Source organism: Lithobates pipiens, unplaced genomic scaffold, assembly GCF_037356315.1.
Source record: "Lithobates pipiens isolate NorthernLeopardFrog02 unplaced genomic scaffold, aLitPip1_a1.2 Scaffold_16, whole genome shotgun sequence".
Classification (NCBI taxonomy): Eukaryota; Metazoa; Chordata; class Amphibia; order Anura; family Ranidae; genus Lithobates; species Lithobates pipiens.
The window spans coordinates 437,563,506-437,584,240 of NW_027507748.1; the positions used below are offsets into that span (position 1 = coordinate 437,563,506).

At 40.5% G+C, this 20,735-nt stretch overlaps 1 protein-coding gene across 2 annotated transcripts in view; it reads left to right on the forward strand.

The window, feature by feature from the left end:
- The window catches only part of LOC143983223 (sodium/hydrogen exchanger 2-like), a 111,292-nt gene that overhangs the window by 62,994 nt on the left and 27,563 nt on the right, over nt 1-20,735 (forward strand). The window contains exons 4-7 of one of the 2 annotated variants that reach the window (XM_077482671.1): nt 3,341-3,558; nt 11,127-11,332; nt 12,779-12,868; nt 19,542-19,612. In XM_077482671.1, the coding sequence (XP_077338797.1) occupies nt 3,341-3,558; nt 11,127-11,332; nt 12,779-12,868; nt 19,542-19,612 (585 nt within the window). The remainder of the gene's footprint in view (nt 1-3,340; nt 3,559-11,126; nt 11,333-12,778; nt 12,869-19,541; nt 19,613-20,735) is intronic. The other variant, XM_077482673.1, reaches the window with a different exon arrangement.

Consider the following 20,735-nt stretch of genomic DNA (forward strand, 5'->3'; position numbering starts at 1 on the left):
ACTCAGACCCTTGCAAACATTCTCAGAGATATTTATAAGCCAAAAGGTAGGCTGCTAAAGTGGAGATGCGTCAAACTGATCGCCAAACTTATTTTGGAAGGAGAAATAAACAAAAAAAGTTGCGATGTGAGGATAGGCATCCTGACAATGCTGCAGTACTACCCAGCTGCTTGGTTGTACTGTTTGAATGGACTCCATCTTAAAGATCTCTAAGAGGGCCAAAAAGGTTCAACCTCTTCAGATCTGCAACTGGACGCTAGCCACCATCCCCTGCGAACTACGAACAGGGTTGGGAAGAAAACATGCAATCTTTCCTGTGAATGGGAACGGGACGAGGACCCCCTGAGTCTGAAGTGTGAAGTCTGATATGTTTTATGACAGAAAGTAGAAAATATTTTTTTTTTTTTTCAAACTTGATCAGATATAACCAAATGAAAATCACTATTTGTGTAAAAAAAAAAAAGATAAAAAATGTAATTTGCGTACAGTATTGCCTGATCACTCATTTGCCAGTACTGAATATCAAAAAATGTACTGGTCATGAAGGGTCTAAAACCTTCTGGAGCTCAAGTGGTTAAGGTGCATTTCTGCCTTTACAGTCAAATTTTAGAAATCTCCAATTTATGTTTATGTTCACACAGCATATCTAGAAATTATTAAAGGAGAAGTACAGCCAAAGCTTGTTCTGCACTCCCGTGACCCATTTTCAGCAGACAGCAGGCTGAAACCTGAGGTCAGCTAACGTGACACAGCCAGTTCAGGCTCGGGCAAGATCACGACAATGTCGAGATCTGCCCACAACCCTGGATTAGCACCTGGCTCAGTCTCTCAGCAAGCCACTGAGAGCCTGAGCTGGCTGCACCTGCGCCCTCCACAGCCCAGTGAGCACGAGAGAGCAGAGCAGAGATAGGTGACTGACAGTCATCAGCTCTCTGCTCACGGAGCTTTGAGACGAACCAAGAGAATTGGACCGATGCTGCATCCACCTAGGTAAGTATAATTCTTAAAAAAACAAAAAATAAAACCCATACATTTCTTTTAAAACAATATTTTCTTACATCTAGTTGTTTCCTTGGATCAAGTTTAAATATAGGACTTGATAGACAGCTTACATTGTTCAGAATGGCTTGCAGTTTGCAAATAGTGGACAAATTCAGGGACTCTTTTTGTGCATTAACATACAATGTACCATCCAAGCTTAGAGATCTTTAATGCCTTGTTAGGACAGACAGCGTGCATATCTAGTACAGGCATACCCCACTTTTAAGTACACAATGGGTTTTATTTACTACAGCTGGAAAGTGCAAAATCAGGCTCACTTCTTCATAGAAACCAATGAGCTTCTAACCCCAGCTTGTTCAATTAAGCTTTGGTAATAAAACATGGAAGCTCATTGGTTTCTATGCAGAAGTGAACCTGATTTTACACTTTTCAGCTTTAGTAAATAAACTCCATTGTGTACTTAAAAGTGGTGTATGCCTGTATACAACTGGTAATGAAGATCTGCCAGCTCAGTACTGACAGGGTTAATTATAGTATACATAACTCCCAGAACTCCCAGCCCCCTCCCAAACATTACATAGAAGAGGAAAGCTAGGCAGGATTTTTTAGGCAAGTAAATATAAATAGTAAATATTGTTAAATATATTTTTCATAGTAATGCTATGTAAAGGTGAACTTACTGTGTATATATATATATATAGTACCGTATATACTCGAGTATAGGCCGACCCGAATATAAGCCGAGGCCCCCAATTTACCCCCAAAAAAACTGGCAAACTTATTGACTCGTGTATAAGCCGAGGGTAAGACATGCCTGTCCATCCCTGTGTGTGTGTCCGTCCATCCCTGTGTGTCCGTCCATCCCTGTGTGTCCGTCCATCCCTGTGTGTCCGTCCATCCCTGTGTGTGTGTGTCTCCATCCATCCATCCATCCCTGTGTGTGTGTGTGTATCCGTGTGTGTGTGTGTGTGTGTGTGTGTGTGTGTGTGTGTGTGTGTGTGTGTGTGTGTCCAGCCTACCTGTGTCCTGAGCCTTTGTCCCGAGCCTCCGTCCCGTGCCGAGCCTCCTTGCCTCCGTGCCTCGCCGCCGTGCCTCGCCGCCGTGCCTCGCCGCCGTGCCTTGCCTCCGGTCCCGTCCCGTCCCGTCCCGTGCCGTGCCGTCCTGTGCCTTGCCTCCGTCCCGTGCCCTCTTCGTTCGTCGGCGGCCATTGTAAAATTCAAAAGCTGCGCCGCCGCCTTCGCCTGTGATAGGCGGAACACTGAATTTCCCAGCAGCCTGTGTTCCGCCTATCACAGACGTCGTATCATCCTCGTCCGTAGTACGAGGATGATACGAAGTCCGTGATAGGCGGAACACAGGCTGCTGGGAAATTCAGTGTTCCGCCTATCACAGGCGAAGGGGGAGCCGGAGGCGCGGCTTTTGAATCAGAATGGCCGCTGTCTGTCTGCTCGACACGCTGATCGAGCGGGCAGACAGCGATGACTCGAGTATAAGCCGAGGGGGGCACTTTCAGCCTCAAAAAAGAGGCTGAAAATCTCGGCTTATACTCGAGTATATACGGTATGTGTTATCTCAATGTGGATGCAAAAGTGTGGAGATACACTTTAAAAATGCTGACAACGCAGAGATAGTAAGCAGTATTATTCTTATAGATTGCTGGACAGAAAATGTACAGAATTTATGTAAAAATATTGCAGTGCAGTTTATACATATATCTTAAATTTCACTCAAACCTTTATATTTATGTATTAATAAATTATCTGTTTTGCATCAACTTGTAATGCATATATTGTGTTAAAGCGGAACTAAACTGTATCTGAGCAACACAAACTGAAAACACTATTTATTTTGTAATATTCAAAGCAAACTCCCCCAGCCCTTGTTTCCACACTTTAATTAGTTGGAAAATCACTTTAAAAAATACCTTTCTAGCAGTTCTAGCTCTGTCCATCTTGAGTAAGGCAGATGATTCATGTAGCATTCATTTTCTGAAATCCATCTGCCCTTAGTTCAGGCAGGAAGGTGTGCCCAGCTGGCAAAACCCCCCTCCAGAGGGAAGAAAAATGGAGACTTATGGGATATATGACATAATTTTGACCTAGGCCAGAAACCAGGAAGCAACTGAAGAAATGTAATAAAATGTTTAAAACGGTTAACTATAATATACATGCTGATCTATTTCCTGAGGCTAGCGGTATAAGGAATACAAATAGTTCATGTTGATTGATTGAGTTTAGTTCTGCTTTAAATGACAGTGCAACAAACATTGTTTTCTGTAACACCAAACATGCAGTGGATTGCTTTGGCCTCAACAGCATGAACATTTCTTTTTCTTTAGCATAACAACATGCGCCATGTCTATGAATAAATACGTGGAAGAGAATGTGTCCCAGAAATCCTACACTACCATCAAATACTTCATGAAGATGCTGAGCAGTGTCAGTGAAACCTTAATCTTTATCTTCATGGGTGTGTCCACAGTTGGGCGAAACCACGAATGGAACTGGGCCTTTGTGTGTTTCACATTGTTCTTCTGCTTGGCATGGCGTGCAATGGGTATGTTGGCTTAGCATCTGATTACATTTATAGAACAAAGTAGCATAGTATGCCTGATAATATTGTTTAAAGGGGTTGTAAACCCTCGTGTTTTTTCACCTTAATGCAAGGATGCAAAACATTCATTTGAATAGGCTGCATCTTAATCACACCAAAGATGTCCATGACCTTTTTTTAAAATCTTGCCTCACCAAAATGCATGAAACCTTGTTAACAAGAGTTTTGTCTTGTGGTTTCTCACAAACTTCAGCAAGGTGCGTTGGGGTGTAATTAACAATCATTAACAAAAGGTATGTGTGTTTTGTGCATTGAGGAAATGCGTGAGATATTGCATGCATCACTGAAATACACAAATGTGCACATACCTGCAGCAGCTTTCATTGCCTCCTCTAAACATGAATGCCAGGCCATCATAATAGGGCAAGGCTCCAGCACTTCATTGCAACTATGGAGCATGCATGTCTCCACCTGCCTCAATCACATTCCTACTGGCTGGTGGGTGAGGTTGCATATTATTGTGTTGAGCCAGTTTGATGAATTTCATGGTGCAGGCAAGCTCCAAGATTACCCGAAAGTCTTGTAGCTTTGTCCTTCCACAAAGGTCCAACATTTGGGTGTGGAAGGAGCAATAAAAGCTGCTGCAGATTACAGAGCTGCAGAGTTACTTTAAAATGGTTCTTTGCCTTAAAGGGTTGTAAAGGTTCAGGGTTTAAAAAAAAAACAAAAAAACAAACATGTCTTACTTACCTTCACTGTGCAGTTGGTTTTGCACAGAGTGGCCCTGATCCTCCCCTTCTGGGGTCCCTCAGCGGCGCTCCTGGCTCCTCCTCTTCTCGAGTGCCCCGTCGTGACACACGGGGCGCGCTCCCGTGTCCTGCTTCTTTGTCCATTGACACAGAAAGCAGGACTCTGCCCTGCCATCGGCGCCCTCATCATTAGATTTGATTGACAGCAGCGGGAGCTGCTATCAATCTATCCAATCAGGACACGAGACACTGACCAGAACTGTTGTGCTCGTTCCCATTGTGGGAAACACAAAGCTTCTAGGTAAGTATAACAGGGGCTTGGGGGGCTGCTGAGTGACAGAAGGTTTTTCACTTTAATGCATAGAATGCATTAGGCTACTTTCAGACTGGGGCGGATGGGCGTCGGCGGTAAAGCAGCGCTATTTTTAGCGCCACTTTACCTTCGCTTTAGCGGTGCAATTTGGCAGTTTTTAACCCCCGCTATCGGCTGAAAAAGGGTTAAAACAACCCGCAAAGCACCGCTGCAGCGGCGATATGCCGGCCGTTTGGCGGCGCTGACTCATTGTTTTCAATGGGCAGGTGTATACACCACTCCTATGGTGCTGCAAAGACGCAGCTTGCGGGACTTTTTTTTTACCATCCTGCAAGCGCACCGCTCCAGTGTGAAAGCTTTTGGGCTTTCACACTGCAGAGACAGGAGATGTTCTTTACAAGCACTATTCAGGCATTATTTTTAGCACCGTAACACCTGTAAAGCGACTCAGTGTGAAAGTAGCCTTAAGGTGAAAAAACACAAGGGTTTACAACCCCTTTAATGTAGAACTATGGGCAAAACTTTTTTTCTTTTTGGATAGAGTATGGAGGATTATAACCCCTGTCACATTTTTTTTTCGTTATCTGTGTCCCATTGCAGATATTTCCCTTCACTTCTTGTCCCATAGCCAAATAGACTGTGCACTTCGTAGAGTACATTTGCACTCTGGAAGAAAAGTTGATCCAGTAGCTTAGTAAATGAGCAGAAGCTCTGCTAACTTCCATCATCCAATCGTGCAAACAAAGTGAATCTTTACCTCATTTACTATACTCTGGAGTAACTGCACTTGCAGAGTGCACACTGCACTTGACAAGGTGCAAAGTCTATTTGCCTTTAATTAATCAACCCCTATGTTTCTGTGTAGAGGTGGCCATCTTGGAATAGGCAGCACTTTGCCTCCTCATGTCAGATCCTCCAGCAAGTAAAGCATTGAGCAGCACAGTAGTGCCATCACCAAATCTTCTGGCACTACTGTAAGTACAGGAAGTACACCTAAATATCAGGGAGTGTACTGCTGTTTTGCAGGAGGTAATCCATTCAAAAGGTAAAACTTTCAGGGAACTTTTTAGGCACAATGAACTTTTCTAATGTTCCCTATAACATAGCAAATAGTTTACTTTAAAACACATGCAGCAGGGAGATACAACTGCGAAGAATGTTTGTTGAAGGTCACCTTTACTGCTTTATAAATACATACCCCCAAGTGTATTGCCTGCTGGCTGTATTGAATTGTATGAACAATTTCCAGTATTATATCAGTTTCATTTGGTCTCTACATTACAAAAACCTTTGTTGGTTCTATTTGCAGATAAATACATTTGTTGTATTATATGATTTGTTTAGGACTAGGAGCACTAGGATCACTGGTTCAAATCCCAACCACAACATTACCTGCCTGGAGTTTGCATGTTCTCCGCATACTCCGGTTTCCTCCTACACTCCAAAGACATGCCGGTAGATTAAATCGATCCGGTCTAAATTTGCCCTAGTATGTGTCTGAATGTGAGTTAGATTGTAAGCTCCTTGAGGGCAGGGACGGATGTGACTGTATATATATATATACATATATATATATATATATATATATATATATAATGTGTGTAAAGTGCTGCGTGAATTGACGGTGCTTTATAAGTACCTATAACAAAAGGAATCACACATGTCTACTCTGGGGTACACCAATAACAACCCTAGACCACTCAGAGGCTAAATGATTTACCACAACTCTCTGTACCTAATTTTGAAGCTTCTATCCATGTACAGCATTGTTAATTTTGGCAGCAAATTTTGACTTCGTTTTAGTCTTAGCCTTAGGACTAAAATGGCATTTTAGTTTTAGTCCCATTTTAGTCTTCTGCTGTTGTTTTAGTTTTAGTCGTATTTAGTTGATTAAATCTCCAGTACATTTTAGTCCACTAAAATCTAATGTGTTTAGTTAAATAATGCATTATTTAAGCAATTTCAAAAGTCATTATACACTCCTGGAGTAAAAAAAAAAAATACACCTAATATCATTTATTATTTACGGTTTGAACAAACTACACAGACACAGATTTAGCCATTATATAACGTCTTTACTCTGTAAAACCAAGTTTCGTTACAAAAATATTGCTTTTTTGAGTCACACAGATTCATTCCTTGCTAAAGGGTGCATGCTACTTTTCTGTTATTGAGAACGAGTTGCCCAAAGTCCACCCAGGCACCCACACACTGCACAGTCAATTAAATCACTCTGTGGACAAATGCTTGCATGAGTGGGACATACCACAGGAGAAGGTCCTAAGTATCATAACAGACAATAGGAGTAATATGGTGGCAGCATTTAAACAAACCACAGCAGCAGCAGAAGAACCACCTAGCTCTAGGGAGGAAGACTCCCCCATGACAGAAAGTGACTTTGAGACTGAGTCCAAAATTAATGATCTGTGGTGAGCCATTTTTATTATTATTTTACATTTCTACAGTCGATTAGCAAATGGGTATGAAATTAATGATCTTGGGGCTGTCTGCTCTACTGGTGTATCATTGTTATTTTTCTACTTTTTTTGTATCTTGTGTAAAACTATTCCCATAAGATGTTGGATCGGATAGCGTGTACCGTGTGTGGTCTCGTCTCAAACTGAAAAAGTTGGTCTGCCAAATTGCAAATAACATAGGATGGGACATAGCTTTCTCCCTAGTTAAATGGAAAAAGCTCACATCATTGCATGACCTACTGCTGCTTTTGCAGCGTGGAACATTCTAAAGCCCTCCAGAGTGACACCATCTCCATGTCCCTGCCCTCTTTGATCTACTCTCTACTCAGCCACCTTGAGGACTTTAAACAGAACACTAGCTATGAAGATCTTGCCACAATTGCAGAGGAAATTAAAGAGAATGTGAACCAGCGTTTTGCTTCATTCATTCTGAGATCCAAGTAACTGATGAAATGTTCTCGCCAGTGCTTGCAGCAGCTGCTAGTTTTTTTGTCAATTCTGCAGTCTGTGAAAACCCTTGTTTATGTGGCAGATGAGAATATTATGGATCTGCTTAAGAAGGCAGGGGGCATGCCTGTGTCTTATGAAAATCCACATTGCCCAATTTCAAGATGAGGATCTGTCTGACTATGATTTGCAAGAAGAGGAGAATATTGAGAAATCACAGGAAGTGCAAAAAGCACCATCCACATCAAAGCAGCCAGTCTTTCAGTTTCTTTCAAAATGTACCAGAAGACCCAGGTAGAGCATCTCCCCAAACAGGCAGCATAGAGCAGCAGATCAGTCTGACTATTAATCCGGGGCACACAATCCATTTTTTTTCCTTAGCATCAATTTTGTATTTTGAAACGCTTAAAAGAGCAGTGCAAATAGTTTACTGTGGTTTTGCAGTGGCTTAACTTGACCCATCATTGGAGGTTTTATGTATCTGTGGGGTTGAATTAGGGGGAAAAAATCAAGTTATTCTGATTTTACTTTCTCTTCTCTCTCACCCCACACAGTCAGCCCTAAGTTGTCTCTCTATAATATATTATATGTATGGCCCTTCCCAGGGCTGGCCTTAGGCTGGCCTGTAATGCACGGTGCTGCACTGCTCTCACTCACTCTCAGGTCTCTGGCACTGGCAGTCATCTCATCATGGTGTTCTTGCTTTATGGGAACAGATTTTGGAAATAGGCGGAGCTCCATGAAAAAACAGAAGTTAGTTCACAAGGGTAAACGTCCCTGCCTCGAATCGTTCGTTAACGAAAACGGATCTGATGTTTGTCATAGTTTTTGTCAGTGAATGAAAATGTGCTGTACGTTTCGTTTCGTTTTTGTCACTGTAAAAATGCCGGCTACAAAATATTTTACTAAAACGATTTCGTTGACAAAATTAACACTGATGTACAGTAATAAATTAATACCTCCAGGGATTTAGGGGTTGATTTACTAAAGGCAAATATACTGTGCACTTTAGCAATGTGCAGCTGCATTCTACAAGTGCAGTTGCTCCAGACCTTGATAAATGACATAAAGCTTCACTTTGCAAAGAATACCCAATCATGTGCAAGGAAGATAAAAAAACAACAGTTTTGCGTGCACGTGATTGGGTGATGGTCAGCAGAGCTATACCTACTAAGCTCTGGAGCAACTGCACTTCCAGACTACAACTGCATTTTGCAAGTGCATAGTCTAATTGCCTTTAGTAAAACAACCACATAGGGTCATCTGTAAGTGTTAGAAAAGTTCCAATATTCTAGTTGCACCTCTGCCATAGTTACATACAGTACATATCAGAGTAAATGCTAAAATTAACACCATGGGGGTTATTTACGAAAGGCAAATCCACTTTGCACTGCAAGTGCACTTGGAAGTGCAGTCACTGTAAATCTGAGGGGAAGATCTGAAATGAGTGTAAACTCTGCTGATTTTATCATCCAATCATGAGGAAGCTAAAATGCTGCTTTTTATTTTCCTTGCATGTCCTCCTCGGATCTACAGCGACTTTACTTTTAAGTTCACTTTTAGTGCACTTTCAATTGCACTTTCAAATGCACTTGCAGTGCAAAGTGGATTTGCCTTTAGTAAATAACCTCCCATATTTGTACCAAAAAGATTTTCACTAGTGCAACAAGTCGTACCCCATGATTTCCAATGAGTACCATTCATATCTGTGCGAATTCATGACGCATCGACTTCAGAGTAGTCCCTGCACTACTTTGGTCCCACTTTGATGCAACTTGAAGTCCATAGATCTCAAGAATGCACAGGCATTGCTTCAAGTCGCGGCAAAAAATCACGGTAAAAGTGCGCTAAAAATAGCTGCAAAATCGCGCAACTTTGGGGACGCAATAGTGGAAAAATAGTCTTAATGTCTAGTGTAGGTCATATTAAGACTTTAGTGATATCTCAACAGTTCAACCCCTCTACCTCTTGTCATATATTGCCACACAAGTCTCAAATCCCTTTCCTCCCCTTGAAAACTTTTCGCAAGAAAGAATGTCCCTGGATAATAGTACAGTTCAATAGATTGGATGGTCCTCTGTCAGTTGAAAGACTTTCCTTATCGGTGCTTAGTACATATTGCTTGAGATTTGACTCAGAAAAATTAAAGCCCCATTCAGGGATAAAACTACCTTTTTACCATTTCTCCCTCCTATCACCTTCTAACCTATGATAATAGTCTCCCTACTTTAACTTTACCTGGTGAAGCCAACAATGCCCTCCTAAGTCCACCATCCAAGTCCATTGTCGCTGGCAACTGTTAATCCAAAGCCGCAATGGCACCCCAAGACAACCAGTCCCCTCTTGTTCCCTGTGATGATGTCAGCCCTTCTCTATCTCCTGAGAGAACCGTGCTGGCAGCCATCCAACAGGAAGTTAATGTGTACAAGTGCAGCGCTAAATGAAAATGGACATATGAGGTGGTGGCAAAAAAGTCCGAATGGGGAGTGGGACTTCAACTCATAGATCCAGAAGGTTCCAAGGCGTGAAACGCCCCTGGTCATAGCCCCTCCCCACCAAGGGGGAATGTATTTATCTATGACAAGGAACTCTGTACCTCTAGGATCTCTGTTGTGAAATTGTCGATAATGTTTGGGTACGGTATGTTTAGTATCACCTTTTTTAATTTTGGCTATGTGTTTAGTTACCCTTGCTGTAAATGTCCTAATGGCACAGCCCACATATTGTTTGCCACATGGGCAAGTGAGCAAGTATACAACGTTTTTAGTGGAGCAAGCACAAAAATGCCTAATTGGGTAGACTCAATTGGTTGTGGTTGACCTAAATTCAATAGTTTTCCCTCTGCCATGTGTGTTGTACTGACAAATGCCACATTTTTACATGGGTAATAACTCACCAAATTGTTAAAAAAAAAGGATGATCTGACTGGTGGATTGATAATATTGGGAGACATTTTACCCTGTAAAGAAGGGGCTCCCCTATAGACAACTTTAGCCTGGTCTGACAAGAGGGCACACAAAACTCAGTCACTTTTTAGTACACCCCAGTGTTTATTAAATATGAATTTAATTTTCTTATGTTATACCGAATAAGTTGTTAACATTGACCATTTAAGTGATTCATCAGGACTTAACAGAGAACCTCTGTCCACTTCGAGGGTATTTTGTAACTCAAGGTCAACATCAAATTGATCATAACCTTTGTCCAGAAATCTGTCTTAAAACCATGGCCTGTGATTTTAAGGTCTCAGTATCTGTATAGTTCCTGTGCAGTCACAAGAACTGGCTGTGCGGGACTGACCGTAACCCACGATCTATGGTGACAACTATCCAGAGGTATGAAACCATTACGGTCTGTGGGTTTGAAATATGTTTTCAATTTGAACTGTCGCTCATAAATTTCTTTCTAAATCCAAAAAATTAATCCTCTCCCTGCTGGATTCATAGGACAAGGATATGCAGGACCAATTGAGGTCTACTGTGGGCATAGACGACATCCTCCTCCCACTTAGCATGAATAAATTGTATGCTGTGATAATAGATTTCCATTAAAGTGCATGTCTAAAAGTTTTTTTTCCTTTTTTAGGTGTATTCGTCCTGACTCTAATAATCAACCAATTCCGCACAATAACACTGACTACAAAAGACCAGTTTATCATTGCATATGGAGGGCTTCGAGGTGCAATTTGTTTTTCTCTAGTCTTCCTTCTCCCTGATTCTGCTGCATTTCCAAGAAAGAAACTCTTTATTACTGCAGTAATTGTGGTAATTTTTTTCACAGTTTTTATTCAGGTGAGACTGAAGATGACATTTAGTAGAATTTGTCAAAACCTCATGAAGTGTTTTTTTTTTTATTTGAACTAAAATTGGAACCTTGCACAAGGCCCTTCCTGAAACGAGACACATCGTTTAGTCTACCACTATATACTACGTAATGTGAACATGCCAGCTGTTGTAAATCTTTGAAGTGTATGTTCCCTGACCCTGGTATGTGAAGCTCCATTAGACCCCTTTCATACTGTGCCGCCCATAGCGTTTGCTTTGCAGTGCATCTCGGCTGCTAGCAGGGTACTTTTAACCCCCGCTAGTGGCTGAGAAAGGGTTACAACCACCCGCAATCCGCCACGTTTTGCCGGCGGTATAGCCGCGCTGCCCCATTGATTTCAATGGGGAGCAGCGGTGGAGGAGTGGTAAACACACCACTCCTTCACCGTTCCAAAGAAGCTGCTGGCAGGACTTTTTTTTTACCATCCTGCCAGCGAACCACTCCAGTGTGAAAGCTCCATTGTTTCCAGGCTTTCACACTGGAAACAATGGAGCAGATGTTTGACGGAAGATGGCAGATTATATTTTTAACACTATAGCTCCTGCAAAACGCCCTCAGTGTGAAAGGGGTCTTAAAGAGATTTTTCCACACCTATTGTGACAAAGATTTTCCTCTTGACAACTTTTTTTACAAGACAGAATCTTGAATAGCAGTATAGACAGAATTGGAATGACATTTTATTTTTAACCAACTGACTTTTGGTCTCCCACCTGCACTGGTATATTTTCACTGCGTGCTAGTTTTCCAGCATGCTCATTGGCAGGTGTCGGATGGCGTAACTCATGCCACCACACAGACCTGTGATGGCAATGTAAGCTGAAGTTAACTTGTCCATCTCAAATTACATTCTGGAGAACACTGCAAGCAGACAGGTAGGTGTATTTTATTGCAGAGGAGACATTGCATACCTCTTCTGCAATAATTACCTGCCTGTTCGCAGCTTGTTCTAAATAAAGCCTTCATTTTCGTTTTAAGGGAACCTACTTTTAAAGTCAGTGGGCTGAGCTAAATCAAGAAAGCCATGCCCCAGCAACAAAGTGAATCTAAATCACAGAGGAGCACAGATGGTTTCTGCCAAATGCAGGTAATAGTAGAAGGGAGGGAAGACGTTTTCTAAGCCATGTGCAGGGTATAGCACAGAGTATAATGCAGGCAGCTAACCTGTGACTTTGCCCTTCATTTACAAAGTAAATATTCTCTTTTAGAAATACATAAATAGTAGCAACTCACAAATATTCTACCTTGCTGTCCAGCCTTCCATTATCTATGCAATCTGGCCTCCATGTCTAAGGTATTGGCCAGAAACAACATTTTAAAATAACTCATTTTGTAATATGCTGTGTAACAGTAGTGGGGAAGTAATGAGAATGCAATGAACATTGATATAAACCTATTTGTTTATTGTTTTTTAGGGCATTACCATTCGTCCACTGGTTGAATTTTTAAATGTGAAAAGGGCGCATACAAAGCAACAGATGATCAGTGAAGAAATCCATAACCGGGTATTTCTCTACGTTTCTCATGTCTATGTTGATTAGGGTTGAGAACACATTTGAATATAAATAATTTTTGTAACTTCAGGAGTCATTTTAAATACATATGTGGTATATTAAGAGATTTTTCTCAAAAAAAATCACACTTTTTTCTTGCTTTTTGCATGTGGTTACCCCCTAAAATCTATACCAAAACTCAAAGGGTATGGTATGGAATTAAAGGAGTAGTAAAGTCAGAAGGTTTTTTCATCTTAATGCATTCTATACACATTCTGTGCAGCAGGCCTCCTGTCCCCCATAATTCTTACCTGAGCCCCTTCTCTGTCCAGCGATGTCCACGAGTGTCTCAGCCATCTGGGACTCTCCCTCCTGATTGGCTGAGACACAGCAGCAGCGCCATTGGTTCCTGCTGTTGTCAATCACATTCAGTGAGCCAATCAGGAGAGAGAGGTTGGTAGGGCTCCGTGTCTGAATGGACACAGGAAGCTGTGGCTCAGCTCACATGCCCCCATAGTAAGCTGCTTGCTGTGGGGGCACTCAACAGGAGGGAGGGGCCAAGAGCACAGAAGAGACACCCAAGAAGAGGCGGCTCGGTGCTGCACTGTGCAAAAAGTATAACATGTTTGCTATTTTTATAGTAAAAAAATAAATAAAACGAGACTTTACAATCAATGGGGACAACATGCCATTTTTGTCTCTCTCGAAATCCAAACCAGACCTAAAGGGCTTGTTATGAAGAGCTTTTGTTTAGTTTGCACAATAATCTCCATAGATCGCTGGTTGAATATTCTTACCATTAGGGTAATTTCCAGTGAGTGTTAACTCTCATGGTTGAATGTTCTTATTTTTCTCTTAGAAAGAATGCTAGGGAATGTTACATTCACCCAGCAAAAGGCAACAAGGAAACTAATACACACACATTAGACACATTACAGGTATCATTTATTACGCATGAATGTTGACACATTGGCAAAGTAATTCTTTATAAATAGACTCCTGACTCTGAAAATAGTTATTGTCATTGTCATTAAACACTATTATTCTAGCAAAGGAAATTAAAGTGGTACAAACATGCAAACATTTATTATATTGCAGCCTACCATATCTTAGATGTGATGGCTGCAATAGTTTTTCTTTTTAAGGCTTTCTTTCTTCCATTTTTATTTGGTGAGCTAGCCAGCATGTTTGTTTCAAAAGCACAATCTCTCCAGCAGAATGTATCTGCAGACAAACCATTTAACACTGGCAGGGGTACCTAAATGATCTTTTTTTTTTTTATTTATGTAAAATCTTTATGCTAAAAAAAAAAATTAAACATGTTTGCATTAACAGATTATAAAGTGTGAGCTGGAGTTTGGCTTCCATTTGTTCAGTGTATTTAAATCTGCTAATTCATTCAAAAGAGATGTATGTTTGTTTGTTTTTTTAGAATCATACTTACCTAGGTGGATTCAGCATTGGCCTGATGCTGCATCTGTCCCCCGGAACATCTAATATTAAGAACCGAGTTATCGAACACTGCAGATCGCTCGGTTCTCACAGCTCCGCAAACAGAGAGCTGCTCACTGAGAGGCTGAGCTGGGTGCCGGTCCAGGCATGTGGGCATATCCTGACTTTGTATGATGTAATTTGTGATCCACAAATAGAGCTTTCTTTTAGTGGTATTTGATCACCTCTGCGTTTTTTTTTTTTGCACTAGAAACAAAGAACGACCTACAATTTTGAAATAAAACCTATATATTTTTTACTTTCTGCTCCCACAAAATCCATCCACTAAACCTTTTTAAAAATCTAATTTCTTCATCAGTTTAGGCTAATATGTATTATGCTACAAATTTTTGGTAAAAAAAACTCCCAATAAGGATAACTTGATTGGTTTGCGCAAAAGTTACAGTGTCTACAAACTATGGGATATATATTTTTTTATCTTTATTTTTTACTAGTAATGGCAGAAATCAGCAACTTATAGCGAGACTGCGATATTGCGGCAGACAATTCGGACACCCAACTGACACTTTTGACACTTTTTTGGGGATCAAGTGCTAAAAAATATGCACTGTCACTGTACTAATGATACTGGCAGGGAAGGGGTTAACATCAGGGGCAATCAAAGGGTTAAATGTATTCCTAGAGAGTGCTTACTAACTGTAGGGAGGTGCTTTTACTACTGGAAGACATGTATCTGTGTTTCTGCTTCACAGAAACACAGGATCCATGTCTTTTGTACTCACAGAATGTCAGTCAGCCTTGTGTGTATGCCAAAACCATTGCCAGATGCCTGATGAAGGTAATGCCAGACCTCATTCACATGGATCAGTCAGGGTTCACTAAAGGGAGACAAGCACCAGACGCCACAAGACGTATGATCAACTTGATACACAATGCTGAATCCAGCGGAACGCCGTCTCTGTTACTATCCTTAGATGCAGAGAAGGCATTTGACAGGGTACATTGGTCCTATTTACAGAAGGTACTCCTTAAATTTGGTTTCAAAGATCACATATACAGAGCCATCATGGCACTCTACACCACTCCATCAGCACAAGTTTGATCAGATTTGATGAACTTTACGATCGTAGTCTCGGTGTGTAGGATTTAGATATAAAAGAAAAGACAGCCCATGCGTGATCCCATATAGGGGGGTTGGTTGTAACAAACATAATAAATTAACTCACTTATTATATATAATTGGCATCAATCCACGAGCGCCAAGCTCGTATCATTCTGCTCAGACTTTAATAATGTTGTTAGATCTTCAGATCCCTCCACTAGTATTTTCGATGTACGGGGGAGTTTTTAGGCACAAAAAAGAAGGATGCCCAAAGTATAATCCCGTAGGGAACAATTTCTTAACACAAAAAGAGTAAAAAGTAAACACTCGTGTTTAAAAAGCAACAAATAGCAGCAATCCAGGAGCAACAAACTCATATGTGATGGTCAGTTTCTGCTTAACCTATTGCTCCAATCCCCGACGCGTATCGTCACATCACGTGATTTCATCAGGGAATAGCAATAGGTACTAATTCATGTATTTAAATAGTGTGTCTAATTGAATGGCCTATTAAAATAAGCAACGTCGGCCATTTTACCTTGGTCTCCCATAGGAAAGTATAGGGCTGCCATTTTCCCTTTGTTTCTGCATGTATTAGCATAGTTGACATGGAAACTCAGTTAACAAGCTTGCAGATACACACCACACAGGGATGACAATTAACACAATGTCCACTGTAGTGTGGATAAATGTATTTAGAGACCAGATATTTAAAAAAGAGGGGTATAAATGCTGCGGACTTGCAACTCATAAGAATGGTAATTCGCATAAGGTCTGCTGTAACTGTGACACATATATTAAAAATCGGATGATGAAACTCAATAATGGAAACTAAAAATATATTAAAAAGCATGATCAAAAACATACTTGAAAAAAAACAATGTTTTGATTAATCATGAGCATAAAAATCCTCATAAATCTATTAAAAAGTTTTTACCTGCGTGTCCGTAAGTGACACAGTGGGCGTGATTACGGCCGACATCGAGGCTAGGAGTGCAAGCCTCGATCTGATTGCGCCTGAGTGCGCCTTTCCGGAAGTGACGCTTTGGGTGTTTCCAGCGTCACCTCCGTGTGTTATATCTCATACTTTTATTTCAAATAGGTATATTAGCCTTTAAAGTTGTTAGGGATCTACAACTCAACCTTAAAATAGGTCATGACTAAACAACAGCATGGCTTTGGCAATAAATTGGATATAATCCTCAGGTGGAACGCATCATTACATTTTGGGTAAGAGGCATGGAACGCACGCCCGGCGGCCATCTTCACATACAAACCGGAAGCCGATGCTGGTGACACAGGGGGATGGAATCTGGCTGATTTACTTCTTGTACCTTATATAAGGGAATGTGGCAGTAGTGGCAGTATACCCCAGATGAAGTCCTAGCAGACGAAACGCATCGGGAGGACTCCACTACTGCCTGTTTTATTGATAAGCACTTGAATAACTACATAAATGTAAGTTTATTACTATTTTTAATAAATTTTATTTTAAACGGTATCACACTATTTTGGCCATATTTTTCTGCCCTATGTGGATTTCGGCTGGTGTCGGAGATCTCTTTTTAACGGTAAAGATCAAGTGTGTTTAAGAATTGGAGGAAGGCAACCCCCATGGTTTGATCAATCGATCTGCGATCTGAGAGTCTGTTCCCTAGATCGGAGTGATAAGCACGTGTGACCCCTTGAATATATGTTAATTCGGGTCAAATAAGCCTACATCTGTCAAGGTGGTGGTATCCTCGGATTGCTCTTTTGTAATTTTCACCTTATATTTGGGACTTCACTTCCACATATGGACTTTTTGTATTAATTTTTCCAAAGTGCATTTCTCGCACTTTTATTTACTTTTTATATATAGTGTTCATTTTTGTAGAATGTATACTAACAAGCGTTAATGCATAGCACTATTGGTGTGCACTGCACGGTTGCATGGTGATATTGCAATGGTTTGTATCATTTTTGTCACTAATTTACTATGTGTACAGATTCACACATCACTATTTAGCACTACACTATATATATAATATTTACTACATTTGTGCTAAAATATCCATGTTTAGCATGTTAGCTGCTGTTTTTGGATAGCGGAATGTCACATTGGTTGTATAGGTATTAAAAAGTCTTGAAAGAGGAATATAAAGCAAGACAGTACGATCCACAACAAGGATGTGGATGTAATGCTGAAGGGGTCCAATAAAATAATTTTAAAATAATTTTTAAATATTTTGGAAAGAAAAAAAGAGAAAAAAGCACTGGGAAAGAAATCATAATTTTTTTAATATATGTGTCCCAATTACAGTGGACCTTATGCGAATTACCATTCTTATGAGTTGTGAGTCCGCAGTATTTAGACCCCTCTTTTTTAAATATCTGGTCTGTAAATACATTTGTCCACACTACAGCGGACTTTGTGTTAATTATTATCCCCATGTGGTGTGTATCTGCAAGCTCGTTAGCTGTGTTTCTGTTTAGCTGCCCTACGCTTTCCTATGGAAGACCAAGGCAAAATGGTCGACGTCACTTATTTTAATGTTGATCTTCGCGTAAATGGCCGCTGGCCATTCAATTAGACACACTATTTAAAGACATGAATTAGTACCTATTGTTATCCCCTAATGAAGTCACGTGATGTGGCGATACGCGCCGGGATTGGAGCAATGTGTTTACCGGGATTACACTATGGGCAGCCATGTTTTTTGTGCCTAAACACCTCCCCCTCCATACATCGAGGATACTAGTGCAGGGATTTGAACGTCTAACAACATTATTAAAGTCTGGGCAGAATGATACGAGCTCGACGCTCATGGATTGATGCCAGTTTATATATAATAAGTGAGTTAATTTATTATGTTTGTTACAAATAACCCCCCTATATGGGATCACGCATGGGCTGTCTTTTCTTTTATATCTAAATCTACAATCGTAAAGTGAATCAAATCTGATCAAAGGGATGTTGGATGATTATCATCTGTAGGTGCCACTATTGGAAGATTGTTGTTGAAGATCGGTTGTTTTGCTGCTCACGGTGGAGAGATTCATTATCTGTGTGGAACGTGATTTAGATGGTTACAGTGAAATCAATGTACACATGTTTTTTTCCTGGTTCCATTATAAAACAATAAAAATGTATTGATGAAAAAAAAAGGCCTACAGCAAATCATATAACAACAATATCATAAAGTCTCCACAAATGTGCCTTGTATGGGATGGGTGCAAGAAAAAAGGTACTCCTCAAGAAAGACCACATGCAGGCATGGCTGAGCTTTGCCAAAATGCACCTTGAAGATTCTGAGGCCACAGGGAAAATGGTGTAATTTGGCCTCAACACCAAATGATATGTCTGGTGCAAATACAGCTCACCATCCAAATAATTCTTATAGTAAAGTATGGAGGTGATAATATCCTGTTATGGGGGTGTTTCTCTGCAGCAGGGACCGGAGCACTTGTAAGGATAGAAGGAAAATGGATGGGACAAAATACTGTCAAATTCTTGAGAAAAATCTGCTGCCCTCTACCAGAAAGTTATCAATGGGAAGAATATTTACCTTCCAACATGACAATGACCCAGTGTATACAGCAAAAATGACCACACAGTGGTTGAAGGAGAAAAAATTGAATGTCTTGTATGGCCTAGTCAGAGCCCAGACTTAAACCCCATTGAAAATCTGTGAAATTACTTGACTGCAGTCCACAAGCAATCAGCAGTTCTACAAAAAAGAGTGGGCAAATATTGCAAAGTCTAGATGTGAAAAGTTAGTAGAGACATATCCCAAGGCTGTAATTAAACCAAAAGGTGGTCCAACAAAATACTGACACAAAGGAGTGATCATTTTTCCAACTCAGTGACATTTTTATGACATGATGGTGTTATATCTTTCACGTATTACATTTCAGGCTGCAAAGCAACACAATGTGATTATTTTAAAGGGGGGTGATTATTTTCTATACCCACTGTAATATTTAAGATGTGGGGGTATGTACTGAATGTGAATTGACTAAATAGAACAGTGAGTAATGTCAAGGGATAGCTGCAGAGTGGCATTTGTCTTCTAATGTGATGTTAATTTGATTATTTAGAATTCTGGACTATGTGTACATGTCAATAATCAAGTGTTATTTCATCCCCAGTTTTTGGATCACATAAAGGCAGGCCTCGAGGATGTTTGTGGTCACTGGGGACACAACTACTGCAAAGACAAGTAGGTTAAAATATAAAAAAAATGATCTGCAGCATTACATCTAATACATGCTATGATTGAACATACCTTTACCTTGAAGTGCTTTTGCCAGCATTGAAGTAATTATGTCAGTAATTATTATTATTATTATTATATTAGTAATTATGTTAGGATTATGTTACAACACCCAAAGCACTAGGGTGGCGCTTGCAGTTGTAGGGCTTTATAGTAAATACAGCAAGCATGCTTGCATTTAAAATACAGTATGTGCATATGAAATACAGTATGTACATTGCTCTTACTTTTTTTTGTAATCTCTCTCATAAATATATTTTAAATAATGCATAAATGTTGGTAGCTGTGCAGCCAGAGAAGTCAGAACTTCAGATCTGCATAATTGTTCTGGAGGGTCAGGAATAGCAGCCCATGTATTTCTCTCATTACAAGTTTCCTTTTGACAAATAAAATCCTACAATGTGCCCTGGCCATGATTCTGACATTGTTTCCCTTAAAGTCACCCTGTCATTATCTAAAAAAGATCCCTAAAAACGCATATGTGTAAAAGAAGAGGGCAAATACATGCCTTTTACACTGCATTGAGCTTGAAAAATAAAAATTTTATATGAAGTCTTTAGGGAAATTGACACTTCCTGTAGTGTCGAGCTCTACCACATGACCCCCTCTAGCCTTTACATTACTACTGTACCATTTAATGCATAAAGGTCAGTGGGAGGAACTGTTGAGTATCCAGTAAGAGCGGCAGGGTATCCAGGAGATTGCCTCCCTCAGAAGCGGACTTCAGGGGACCATTTCTCAGCATCAATGTAATGTTCAGTGGTGCGGGGCATGTGGAAAGGTAGAATGTTGCTAAACCCAGGACCCTGCATTCACTATATCTGGTTTCCCACAGTACACAGAACATGGAAATGCAATTATTTTAGTAAATATAAACTGCTAAATACCCTTTCTCATCAGCAGTATGAAGCAGTCTTGTGACTTCTATCAGTGTCCAGCCGAGCACTGGTTAAATCTTGTAGGAGGAGTTTGACTATCCTGTGAGGCTGCATGAGCCCTGACCCTTTGTCTAGACAGTGCTGATTGGCCCTGTGCTGATCACATGCACCCTCCAGAAAAAAAAAAATCT